Consider the following 13,516-nt stretch of genomic DNA (forward strand, 5'->3'; position numbering starts at 1 on the left):
TGTGGAAATTGACATGTGTTGTTCATACGCTAAAAATATTAGTTATTTAATTCCAAAGTATATATTTTGGTGAATCCAATCTAATTGGAAACATATGTATAAAGTGCAATAAATTGGTTTAGAGCATATCATTTATTGTGTCGAGTTTGAAGTGACTGTGGAAATAGAGTTTTTTCATCATCACCATCTTTACGATTCCCTTCAAAAACCTTGCGTCTCGGTAAAATATTCCCCAAGTGTACTGTATAGAACATTTATTATTAGATGTTTTGCCCAAGCCCTATCGATCTAAAATATCACAAGTCTAATGATATGAACAACATATAATTATATAAGATGAGCCCAAAATACTTTTATAATAGGCATTTGGTCACTTAGCCTGGGTTCCAGGCCCTAATTTTGGGTTATCACTCTTTATTGCACTTAGTGCGCGCCATACCTAATTTAATTGGCGTCCCATACTCGATTCTTTTTTTTCGGATTAGATTTCTTATTCCGTCTCTAAATTAACTTTCTCGTTGGTGGCGCCGTCCAGCATGAGAAAAATACTAACAAATAAGAGACTTGTGGCAAGTCTATTGGTCACTGAAACCCACGGAATTTAACTCATTAATTACAATTTTCAATGGCGGATCCAAGAATTTTTTGCCCGGTGGTGGAAATGGGGTGAAGTGGCAATCGCGTAGACCAACGGTCAATAGAGACAGGACCTATGTTTGTGGGGGGAAGGTTTCGACGTTCCTTTACCTATTGTGGAAGAGGTTCATGAAGTAATATGGTCTGAAATCTCCGAAGTTTTCACAATTATAATCCAAATATTTTAAACTTGGACAGATAATTATTGTTGGCAACTGTCAAAAAAAGTATAAGCGTATCTTATCTTTCAATAACTATAGATCATTCTTCATCGTCGTCTTCACCATCATCGTCTTGGAATAAGTTGAATAGTGAGAACACATTGCTATTGTAACAATTATGAAGATATAACTACTGTATTGCATCCAATTAATTAATGGTTATACTGACAATACAATATTTTTTGATAACACTAATTTTAATATCTAATTCTATGAGTAAATACTAAATGTTTTGTTTTATCTTTGTAAAATTTTGTTTGGTAAATTTCTGTATTGTTTGAGTGTTGTTCTTGTATACTTAAATGTTTTCTGTAAATTCTTGTTTTTTATTGTAAACTAATAATTTCAGACTGGTTCTGCTTTTTGCAATGTGTTTTATACCTGAACAATTTAAAAAAAAAAATAATAATTTTAAATTATTTAACTTACTTCTCAAAAAACAACTACAGGTAATAATTTCTGAGACACATCTATAAAAAAGAAATTTTAATTCCTTGTCACTTGAGTTTTGTAGTGCAACACTACATTAGAAAAAGCTTGCTACAATCTGCTTACATTACAGAAGTAAAAAAATTGTATATAAAATAAAAAACACATGTTCATGATTTTGCCAGAATTTCAAAATCACTATAAATTTTCACATTTAAATAAAGACTCCAATGGTAATCAATACATTGTTTTTAACTTTTCTAGCATATCAAGCAATTAATCATTAGGCTTTGAGATATACTGTCTGTTTGATTATGTCAAAGACATTTAGATAACCGCACCATTATGGCATGCTGTGAATAATGTACAGACGGGTCTAACACCTTAAATTGTCGGTTAACTGGTTAATTTTAGGTCATTTTTTGATTTAGTTTTTTTTTATTTTCTGACTCCATTACTTTTTATTCTCTCTTTTCTGTTAATGTAAAGCGCATAGAGGCTCTAGAATTATGCGCTATATAAGATTTATAACATTATTATTAGAAATATATGCAACACCTTAACATGTTTAATTCAATCACTGAGCTGCTCATTTAAAGCATCAGATGTTTGATAAGTTTTCAATAAGACAGAGATTCAATTCAGTTTTTGCATAATTTTTGCATTAATTGAATAATGTTTTCTGCTCTAATATTGTCAATTGAGAGTGAATTACTTGCTTAAATATACATAGTAAGCAAATGAATTATTCAATTTTATTAGCCCAAAGCAGACACTATTTATTTAAATTCACCCTATATTCCACAATTAAAATTACGTGCTTATGTTTTTTCCATAGTTTTTGGAGATTGCAATATTTGTTATAAAATATTTACCATAATTATTTTCAAGTAGCAATATTTTAAGTAAAACATATCACTGGTAATGAATTAACCTACACTAACTCCGAGGCGGGAATCCTCCTCTATGTCCTCCCCCTCCCCTGCCACCCCTAAAACCTCCCCTTATTCCGCCACGACCTCTCATGTTCCCTCTGCCACCAGGTCCACCACCTCTGATACCCCCTCGTACACCACCTCCTCTGGCACCACCTCTTGACCCACCACCACGTTGTCCCCCACCTCTCTGGCCTTTGTTCTTAGGGGGTGGGGATTTTGGTCGTAGCCTCTCAATCTCGTCAGTGCAGCCTGACAAGGTGCTCTCGGTGAAGTAGTTTCTGTAGGTTTCCGGTTTAAAGTTGGTATTGGACAGCTTAGGGCCAACAGTTAACCATCCTACAATTACAAGATATGAGTTAGAGAAAATGGTCTGGGGAAGGGAATATAAAATTGGCAAATAAGTGACCATTCAGGTTGAATAGTCAAAATTAGTTACCAAATATGTGTGCTGTCATGAAAAAATGAGTCATGTGGTACAAAAAATGAATTATTGCAAATTTTTAAAATAGACACTTCTAGATTCGCATAAATGGCACTACAGACTGTAAAAAAAACATTTTCGAAGCAGTGTTGAATAACATGCCCCCGGCATGTTATTGCGAACGGTTAGATATCGTATCATATCAGCACCCCACTTAATTCTTTATCCCTCAACAGTCACCCCTTCCCAATACTCTACGTCACTGGATACAGTGAGCTACACTCAGAAAAAGTCAGATTCTTTTTAACAATGCCAGAGCATGTGGTCGTGTTTCTGTAAAAACGGAAAATCGGCCAGAAAAATGATTGAGCAATGTTGCGTGGACCTGATCAAAATCTTTGGCAGGTGGGAGTTGGACTGCATACCAGGGATTGAATACAGAGGATATAGACTTTAAATTGGCTGGTAATCAATTTAAGCTTTTATGTAGTAAAACGTCTGTAAGTCATCAAAAAATAATTGAGCTCAATTTGTTTCTGGTAACATGTAAATAATAATACTTGACTGTAAATGAGCAATTTATAAATTTTTATTGAATTTTTGATATTTTTTCCCAATTAATTGGCAGGTAGTACATCTCAGAATTTACTACAGATAGAATATCAAGTTGAGTTTACAATAATCCACTAACATTTTGTTTAAATATAAAAGTTTAATCATAAGTTGCAGTTAAACTTACCTGGTCTTATCGTATGGTCAGTTCCAAAGAGGTGTAGGCGCCGCCTGCCGAGACAGAAGTGTTCCATGATGTGGAAGATCTCTTCCGGCTTTTCAAGACTTCCTTGCTCCGGTTCCTCGTCGATGATGACGTCTAGATCAACGTTGGCATGAATGAAATCTCCATCTGTGGATCGTCTTACAGTTCCTTTTATGCCCATTAAACAATGCTCCTGAAAATGAACAGAAGTTTAGTAACAGTATGACCTCAGTGTTTTTCACAGGCTCCAAGACCTATTCTATGCCCTCTGTACTGTTGTCCCTTTTAAAAAATGTTAAGTTAATTAAAATATTAAGGAATTTTTGCAAATAACCATGCTATCAGAACAGCAATAATAACAATATGATCCTCATACTAATGTTCTATCTATCCATCCATTCATTTATTCCTTCCTTCATTCATTAATTTAATACTTCATTTAATTCATTCATTCATCCATTTAATAAGTGTCAGAAAAATGTTAATTCTTTCCATCCTAGACACTGTTGTTTTGCCCATTAATATGGTGTACAATAAATCTTTACACTTCTAAGCAATTATTTAGTATTCAGTTTCTACTGACAATAATGTAAACCCCACTTTATAACAAACTTAATTTTTTTACCAATTCAATGATTCACCCTTAAAACTATACAATCTACCATAGACAAAAACCATCAACAATTAATGTAAAACACATTGTATAGCTTACTTAAATCAATCAGATGGTATATGTCCTGTTGTTTGATCCAATGACCAGGAGAAATAAGGTAAAGTTTAGTTTATTGCAATATGCACTATATTAACCTTGTATGTTAATATTATTATTATTATTATTATTTCGAAAATATACAGACAAAAAAGAGTATCACATATGAAGTAGGCATGTATACCTTTGTCCTTTGGAATAAAGCTGTTGGCCCTAAGTTTTTGGAATGTCCTGGATTGCGAATGTTTGTTTTAATCCAGCAAATATCTTCGCACCGTCTGAATCCCCACTCCCTCAGACACTGCAAACAATAAATACTTCATTAGAATGATAGCGTTTAATGCATTACTTTTCACAAGCATTCAGATTTTCCTCAAAGTATACTGGTAACTCATTGAAAGCAACGAGACACTCTAAACAAAAGCAACAGTTATTTTCAGAACTATCTATGTGGTGTACCACAAGCATTTATTATTATTGTCACTTCACATGCAAACTTTCCAAAAAATATTTTTTACTCTATGTTGATACTACAAGCTCAGTCCACGCTGTTGTATGCCCATATATAGTCATGATGCGCCTATATATGGTCATGATGTGCCTATATATGGTCATGATGTGATGTCATCATGACCATATTTAGGCATGTCACATGTTTTTATCAAAATATAATTTGATAGGCTGGATAAGGGCTTAAGAATACTGTAAGCAGCAAGCTAACTTTCTCTAATAATGAGCAACCCATCGTAGACTGACTGTAATGCCGTGTGTAGCTTCCTGGCTCGTTATTTCATATTTTGTGTGAAATGAAAGTAATTGATGCATCCTCACCCTTCTGCCCATGTCAAGGCCATCTGATGAGCCAACCCATAGGAAGATGAATGATCGATGTGCTGCTATATCTTGTATATCTAGCTTCAAAATCTATAAAAATAAAAATATAACAAAATCTTTTATACAATGCCTTGTTTTAAGTGCATGTGGAATTGTGATAAACCTTTTTCTTAGACAGCCATCAAACAATAATAAAACGGTAGCACTTTATAAACTAGTTGAAATATTTATTGTCACAAGCTTATTGTACACTTCTTCAGGTGATCCATTCACCTGAAGAAGTGTACTATGACAAAAAATATTTCAACTAGTTATCTGTACAGGTATCTGTACAGGTATTTACTTGACGCCACAAGCACATGGATCGAGTGAAAAATGTTGTTGCGTTTACTCGCCCTGTTGGCGGTGCCCGCGGGGCTGTGTTTGTTCGTAAGCTGGAAGGTAAGTCATATTATTGCCTGAGAAAGAGAGAATAAAGTTTGTATACACATTAACAAGTACAGTATGCATAGTACTGTACATTATTATGATCTTTATTTTGAATTTCTTTCGAGCGCAAGTTGGAGTTTTAGCTCCAATCCAACAAAATTTCAGTCCAGGCCTAGCCTAGCATATCGGTAGTGTAAATACATAGGGATTTCACACAACCCCGATTTTACGTACGAATGATTTTTACGAACGCCTCTGGGCCCATCCTGTACGTAAATAGGGGTTCTACAGTATGTATTTTTCTATTTAAAAAAACAACATTGAATGTATTGATTAAACAGATAATAAAATACTGTTTTTTTAAACTGTTAATTTATATTGCTTTATCCACCATCTATCTAAATAGTTAAATTATAAATATTTGTGTTGACTATTGGAATACACTATTTAGTTATAATTTATATATTCAAAAATGTACAAAACATATCACAACATATTTTCTAAGGTGAAAAATCTATTTATATTAATATTATATTATTTATTTTATTTGATCTACTTACATCCTCCCAACTCCAGAAGGTCTCCGTGTTGGATATTCCAGGTTGGTGGCGGTATTCTTCAAGGGGTGGATCAATCAGAATGACATCAAACTCACAGCCAAGCTCGTGAAGGTCAAAGGTTTCTAGGTCTGCTTGCAAGTATCTGTAAAAAAAGAAAAGTCTGCTGTGAGGTAAAACATAAAATAAAACTGGTTTCTTCTTCAATCTTATTGAATACAGAATGCACAAATTCATATCATATTTTGCTACGAAAAATGACTTAAAAATATATTAAATAAAACAATAGATGCAACAAAATGTGGCCGCAGTATTTAAAAACTTACGTTGGGGGCGTGTTTGTCGTGGAAATAAGTTCATCTTTTAATCTAATTAACTCTTTCAATTTTGGATATTCATCAAATCTATCTGCTAGACCTGTAAATAAATGAAAGGTTATATATTAGTTAAGGTCAAATTAATAAATGACTATATCCAAAAATTAAAGTAATAATTTACTTGTTATATTATGTAAGACCTGAAAGGCACTATTGGAAAACAGAAACTAAACGAGCCGTTATTTCCTGAACAAATTTTGTGAAGGCTGACAGGACCGAAGGCAATTTTTTAAGGCTAGACCAGGCTAGGCCAAGAAGGGCCTAGACCTAAAGAAACAAAGGTGATTGACTTAAGTCACTTTAAGCACTGTTTATAATAATAGAAACCATGTATTATAGAGCCGTTATTAACATAAATTTAAAAGGATGTAACTGAAAATAAAAATAACTTACCAACATCCCTTATGAAGTTCTGTGGCCTTTGACCTGTGTCAACATGGTGCTGGCAATAGTCATTATGAGGGTTTGCACTTTGTGTGCCCTAGAACATGGTTAAAACAAAGTTTCAACAATTTAATAAAAAGAAACAGATAATAGATTTTATATTTCTTCATTCTCATTAAATGTCCAAATTACAATAAGTTGTTGCTAATATAAAAATCATATTACAAAATACACCATTGACATACAGGTAGTGAAACAGCAGCAAAAAATGGAAAAAAACTGCACCTAACCCTCAAGTTGAGGATGGTGCATAACGATATAGATAGGATTAATAATCAAAATGATGTCTTATATACATGCACTTTTCAAAGATACATGACTTGAAAAATAATATCTAATATCTAATAATTACCCAATCAAGTTAAGGGGTAAAACTTAAGAAATTGAAATTTATAGGAAGGCATATGAGAGATAAAATAGCATGTCCTTCACAGTCATGAGATAGTGTGGCACACAAATAAATAATTTTTCTGACCTTAAGGAATGTTGTAGAATCTTTATATACTCCGACTTCTTCCTCTTCTTCTTCCAAGTTCTGTGAAATAATATAAAATAAAAAGACAATGCAAAATTTAACACAAATTGTACATACCTACAGTAGTTAATGTTATACAAATCATTTTGGGGAATTATACAAATTTCAGTTTAAAACCTATTGGCTTAATTTTAATTTGAATAGAAGATTACCATACTGAGCTTATCAGAAAATATAAGTCCCTTTCACTTTCAAAATAAAATTTAAAAACACAGTTTGACAAGGTATTCCATAGTCCAAATACACAGTAATTTTAATGTAACTATGCACTTTTTCTTGCTTGTCTATATGTACAGTGAAGATGAACCATTTATTTTCCGCAATTTTGGGTGCTGCGGGTGCCATATGAATATATCTGTTAGTATTATCTCTACACATGTTTGAAAAAAACAAAAAACAGAGAAGTTTAGAAAAAAAAAATTGACAACTAATTATATGGAGATATGTATTTTATGGCTATTTAGACAGGAGTAACATGGTAAGTAATCCATTGTAGTTTATTTTATCTATTTATTTAGTACAAAACACATGCATCAAGGATTGTTAATATTGTAGTAATATATCACTGTCCTATTGTACTTGCACTATAGGTGACAATCCCTTTCACAAGACCTAACACAAGGGAGTGGTGTTGTTTGATTGTGAGAAAAAATCCTGCAACACTGAACTGAACCCTGGGATTGGAAGGCATGAATCCTAGCAACCACGCTATTCAACTCCAGTCCACTATACTTTCAAATGAAGATTTGATTAAATAAATATAATGCACTTCATCATGAGTTGCATTGTAATCCATGCCAATGATGTCCACAACATACTCACTTGGTTATCTGATGTTTTTAAACGTTTCAAATCCTCACTGTCCTCTTCTCGCCCTGCCTTCCGCTTAGATGCTTGAGGCAAACTTGCATCTTGAGAGCTTTGCATTATCATAATATAATATTGGTAATAGAATAACAAAAGTTAATGAAAAGTTTAGTAGACATTTTGCACTGACAAATTTGCTGACACAGATTTATATATTTTTGGCTGTCAAACTCTTCCTTTGGAACATCCCAATTCAGGGGACACTTTTCTGGTCTAACAGGTGTCCCTTATATATGGTTCTACTTTATTTTGAAGCCTTTCTTCTACTGGCTTCTGATGGAATATAAGTGACTTTTACATATATATTAATTATCAAATATTTAAAATTAATAAAATTTCAAATAAATGTTTAGAGCGTAGAACATACACTAGAAGAATTGGAGAAATTCATATTGATAATTATTTAATTAGGTATAGATGTAATAAATATGATAATTAAGAATTGGAAAAAGAAAAAAAGGAAAAGTTAAAGGGTACAAGGCTTGTCGAATGAAGAAATGTGATAGAAATAAATTTAAACAACTAATATAATAGTGAACATACCTTGATGGTAATACATCAGGCACGGCTGACTTGACCGCAGTTGAGTCAGTATTCAAGACACTCCCAATATTCTCAACACCAAACTGTACATAAACATAATTAAGTATTTACCAAAAAAATTGAAAAACGTTACACCCACACATAATTATTAAGAAATAGCATGGCTTGACTAATTCAATTTAATTGATATTTTGTCTTTATTTATATTTCTTCTCTGATTGATTGATATACTGTCGGAGATTAAATAATTGAGAGTGATATACCAGCTGCAATTTTAAGGTTAAACCTTGTAGTGACACTGCCAGGTACTGTAGGTCAAAACTGCAGTAAACCAAAACAGCAATGACCAAAACCGCAATAACCAAAAGTAAACAGCAATAAACCAAAACGGCAAAGATACAGGCTGTAAGTACCAAAACGTCAAAGACAAGAACCAAAACGGTAATAGGCACCAAAACGGCAAAGGAGCAAAATCAATGCCAAGAGCAAGTGCCACTGCTGGACACAGTTTATATATTTTGCGAATCATCTTGAAATTGGCCCGATCGTAGGCAAATATCGAATATTGGGCTCTTTTTCCCACTTTGTTTAATCGCATGTTTAAAATTTATCACATCCATTGGGAATTGTTTAGATACCTAATTTTTCTGTATTCTAAAGTTTTATTTATTTGAATGTTTACTGCTTTTATATTGTTTTCCCCAATCTTTTTACTATTGAGACTGTATGTTGGATACTGTTATTATTATTATTATTATTTCACATTTTTTATTTCTATGACATAAATTGTTTTAACCTCATTTTGTCTGTATTTTAAAGTTTTATTTACTTGAATGTTTACTGCTTAATATTGTGTTTCCCCTGTCCTTTTATTATTGAATTTGTATATTGTTATATTGTTATTAGGCATAGTATTAATTATTATTATTATTATTATTGTTTTTATGACATAAATGGTTTTAGCCTCATTTTGTCTGTATTTTAATGTTTTTTATATATTTAAATTTTTAACACAAAATTTATTGACAAAAAGGATCGACGTTTCGTGTCCATCATGGACGCATTCTCAAGATCAAGTGAACAAAAATAAATATAAGATAGTAAACCAAGTGTAGGTGACATGAAAGGGATTAACAGTCACATGATTAAAAACTAATACAATAGCACAGTATCATGGAGCTGAAAGGAGATTATAAGATTTTAAATTATTTAAATTTTTACCTTATTTAATCGTTGCATATCTTCATGTTTATAATTGGTTTTATGTAGGACCACATTGGAAATAAATTTTGGTTTATTGCTGTTATGGTTTATTGCTGTTATGGTTTATTGTCGTTTCGACTTATTGCCATTTTGGTTTATTGTTGCTTTGATCATTGCCATTTTGACTTATTGCCGTTTTGACTAAAAAGCTAGCAGTTAATTCACATGGATTGGTGAATGCCTAAATAAACCTACAAAAAAGCAAAAAAAAAACAGGAAACATGAATGTCTTCCCTAAAGAAGTTACATTAAAAAACAAAAAGTACCTGTTTCTCCAATAATTGTCTCCGTTGCTTTGATCGTTCTTTGAGCGCTTTAAGTCGATCTGAAGACATATTCTGTTCTAGGCCTAGAGGCTTAATTCACCTTCACCGTCCCCTCAATCAGTTGACAGGCTCCCCCTCTCAATGTCAATGAGTGCGAAATCTTCTGTTCTGTTGGCCTAGCGGATAGATAAAGGTAAAAAAACCCATGTAATTCAAAATTTAAATGAACTTTTTAGCTTAACACATACATATTATTGTTTAATATTGTATACCAAGCAGTTATTTATTCACTCATAAATACCCAATAATACCTACCAAAATATTAGGATTATTATTAATTATGTGCGGAGCAGTACATCATGCTTGTTTTGTCCAGGGGAACTGCATTTTACACGGCGCCATCTACGGTAGCAATTAAATTGACCTTTGCTCGTTGACCTTTCAACTGCCGTCACATAAAAAAAATGCAAACATGTCGAAAAGAGTAAACGAAATTTTGTTAAGAAATGTATACAAACCACTGGGAACACATATTCCTCTTCAAAGACCATTTGCTTTACGAAATAATGTTGCTCTTAGAAAGAATAAACGAGGCGGTAAGAATCACTAAACTTCTTTTTTCTATGCTAGGCCTGCCCCTCTGCTTACAGTAAAGTAGGCTTAGGCTAGCTAGGGCCTAGGCCTAGGCCCCTAGGTAGGAACGGTGAGTTGTGCTGAATAGCAGGACCCCAGGTCAAGTAGAGGCCTCTCTAGGCGTAGACCCTGTCTGGCTTGGTTGGTGGCGGAGGCTTATGCCTAGGCCTATTTTTAGAGATATGTACCGTGGTCCTGGCTCTAAAATGAGATAGTAAGTAGGGCAGGCCTTTTCGAGTATGAAAAATGAAAATTAATGAATGGCAACCAATGCCGAACAAATGGCTGTCAAAATACACAGCCTATCTAGTAGAGGGGCAGGGCCAGGCTACAATGTAAATTCAGACAGCGAGGTCCCAAGCTAGAAGAGGTTAAATGTGCTTTCATACTTTGCATGGTATGGTGCACTGATACCCATCGCATCGCCACTGACTTCCATGAGATAATTGATAACAGTAGTAGTAGTCAAAACATGCAAATATTATGAATTTGTAGGAGATGGTTTACATTCTGGGGGCTCTAGCTTGCTTGCTGGAGTGCATGAGGCGGTCCCAATTTCCGAGAGACGCCTGTGACTTCCTGGAGACTTAGGACCCCTGTAAAGTCTTTCATTATTTGCACAGAGGATATCTCAAAAACCAATGCAGATTTGCGCGGAAAATCACTAGGAAAATAAGTGCGCAGAACTACTGTTTAATAATACACTGGTTGTACATTGAGAGATAGGCCAAGGCTGGATTTTCTGGAAAAAAAATCCTCAGAAATCGGCTTTTATTTGCAGAAGTGTGCGGAGAGAATTCTAGTACTAATAATATATTCCCCCGCCCAAGCCTTATTTTACAGTCTGTTATTAATTGAATACTTACTAATTGCCTACAGAAGGTGGCCTCTTTTTGCCTTGGTGTACTCTGTATAGAAACACCTAATCCTATGTAATATTCTCTATTTAGGACATTAAATGAATATACTTACATGAAATTTATTTTTAATCATTGGATATGTTTTTTAATTTACTGCAGCCGCACCTTGTGTAACTGAAATGTCGGTACTTATGTCTTGTTGGAAGCAGAACAGTTATAACGATAGCAGTTGCCTCGAAGAAATTACAGCTTTTCAAAAATGTTTCGTTGAAGCAGAGGTAAGAGATTCTGATTAATTTTAATCTATAGTTAGCAATAATTTGAAGGCAGCCAACCCTATTCCCAAAACTCAGCCCAATTTCATGTTCAAACTTATTATTAAAGTACTGGATAAAGTTATTTACTGTATTCTGCATTTATTTTCATCCAGCTGCTTTCTCAGCAACCATAAGTGTGCATATTTGATTGACAGGCCACCAACTGGTACCATTGCCATCATGTAAGTTATAGTAATGTAAATATAATACCAGATCTCCAACTTATAATTAACATTATTTTTATTATGTCAGAAAGAGAAGAAGGAATTTCAGGCAGCTGCAAAAGAGGGCAAAATTGAAGAAGGACGAGCAACATGCCAACAAGTGAACACACTGATGAAAAAGTTTCCGCAGCAGAGTAATAGTAGGAAATATAAAAAAACACAGAATCAAAGACTTTTTACAAGTTTTCCCAAGAAGCAATGAGAAGAAACTTACATATGTGTGAATGAACAGAAGATTGAGGTGCAACTCAGTGTGAACGCAATGCCAGGAAGAATACATGTTCTGTATTGGCAATCCGGATACTGAGGCTTTGGGTAGTTAACAACCATGCCCTATCCGAGGTTTCACAGTGTTTGTCCTATGGAAATACATTGTAACAAAAGAAAATAGAAATTGAATTTAAATGGTCTAAAGGGTATAAAAGACTTTACATAATGCAGTGAAAGAGATAGCTCTGCTGCATACAAAGCAATACCCCCCCCCCCCACAAACATCAAATGCTGTATATCAGGAAGACCGTCACTTTTTGCGGAAGGAAACACAATAGTGCCGATGTTTTCGATTTAGATACTGTTTTTGAATTCCTATGATAGTATAATTTATACTAAGTAAGTTTAAGCATCACTACTGATCATAGAGAGATTTCAATAAATTAAATAAATATAATGTTTCGTTATAAAACTGTTTTTGTTTGCTTTAAAGAAGGGACCACATTACAACACTGGAACTGAACTCTCTGCCCAAGATATGAACTCTAGCCCAAGATATTGAATATCGCCCTCAATTGGTCAACGTATTTCCTTTCATAAGCATTAGTTCAAATTATGGGAAAAAATTAACATCGTTTTATCAAGCAAAAAACAGCTCCACCTCCCCTAAACTTGTTGGTAGAATATCGATGCTTTTTTTTTTTTTTATAATGGTAGAAATTATCAATTTAAATATAAGTTGCCGAACATAGGCTTAAGGGATGACATCAATATACAGTACAGTATTAGGATGTTATTGCTGAATAGCGCACACATTAATTGCAACTAAATGCCAAAGGGGCTCAAAAAGGAAATGAGGAATCAATGCTTGTCTGGAACGAATGTTATGGTACGTCATCAATAACGGGAACAAATGGAAATAAATATTATTTTTCAAGGGAGGCTGTTTTTGTCTTATGCTCTTCATAATATCACTGGTGCGTTGGTACTGGTTGTAGTAAGGTCATTGTTACCATTACAATTTAGGTTTGGCACATCCGATTGAT

At 33.7% G+C, this 13,516-nt stretch overlaps 2 protein-coding genes across 2 annotated transcripts; one reads left to right on the plus strand and one right to left on the minus strand.

Annotated features, from left to right (window-relative positions):
* Positions 1–1,328: 1,328 nt before the first annotated feature.
* On the minus strand, positions 1,329–10,645 carry LOC117122882 (N6-adenosine-methyltransferase non-catalytic subunit-like). The gene is made up of 12 exons (XM_033268649.1): positions 10,542–10,645; positions 10,227–10,402; positions 8,698–8,780; positions 8,110–8,206; positions 7,228–7,287; positions 6,702–6,789; positions 6,258–6,348; positions 5,935–6,076; positions 4,943–5,035; positions 4,296–4,412; positions 3,385–3,595; positions 1,329–2,560 (listed from the first exon to the last, which is right to left on the minus strand). The coding sequence occupies exons 2-12, from the start codon at positions 10,293–10,295 to the stop codon at positions 2,226–2,228; spliced, it is 1,386 nt and encodes a 461-aa protein (XP_033124540.1). The 5' UTR covers positions 10,296–10,402; positions 10,542–10,645; the 3' UTR covers positions 1,329–2,225.
* A 1-nt stretch (position 10,646) lies between these two features.
* Positions 10,647–12,936, plus strand: LOC117122884 (coiled-coil-helix-coiled-coil-helix domain-containing protein 1-like). Its single transcript, XM_033268651.1, has 3 exons — positions 10,647–10,822; positions 11,879–11,997; positions 12,289–12,936. Exons 1-3 carry the CDS (start codon positions 10,699–10,701, stop codon positions 12,460–12,462), a joined length of 417 nt encoding a protein of 138 aa, XP_033124542.1. The 5' UTR covers positions 10,647–10,698; the 3' UTR covers positions 12,463–12,936.
* The last annotated feature ends 580 nt before the right edge of the window (positions 12,937–13,516 follow it).

This window comes from Anneissia japonica, unplaced genomic scaffold, assembly GCF_011630105.1.
Source record: "Anneissia japonica isolate Jap-2015-1 unplaced genomic scaffold, ASM1163010v1 scaffold287711_len853857_cov187, whole genome shotgun sequence".
In the NCBI taxonomy this organism is placed as follows: domain Eukaryota; kingdom Metazoa; phylum Echinodermata; class Crinoidea; order Comatulida; family Comatulidae; genus Anneissia; species Anneissia japonica.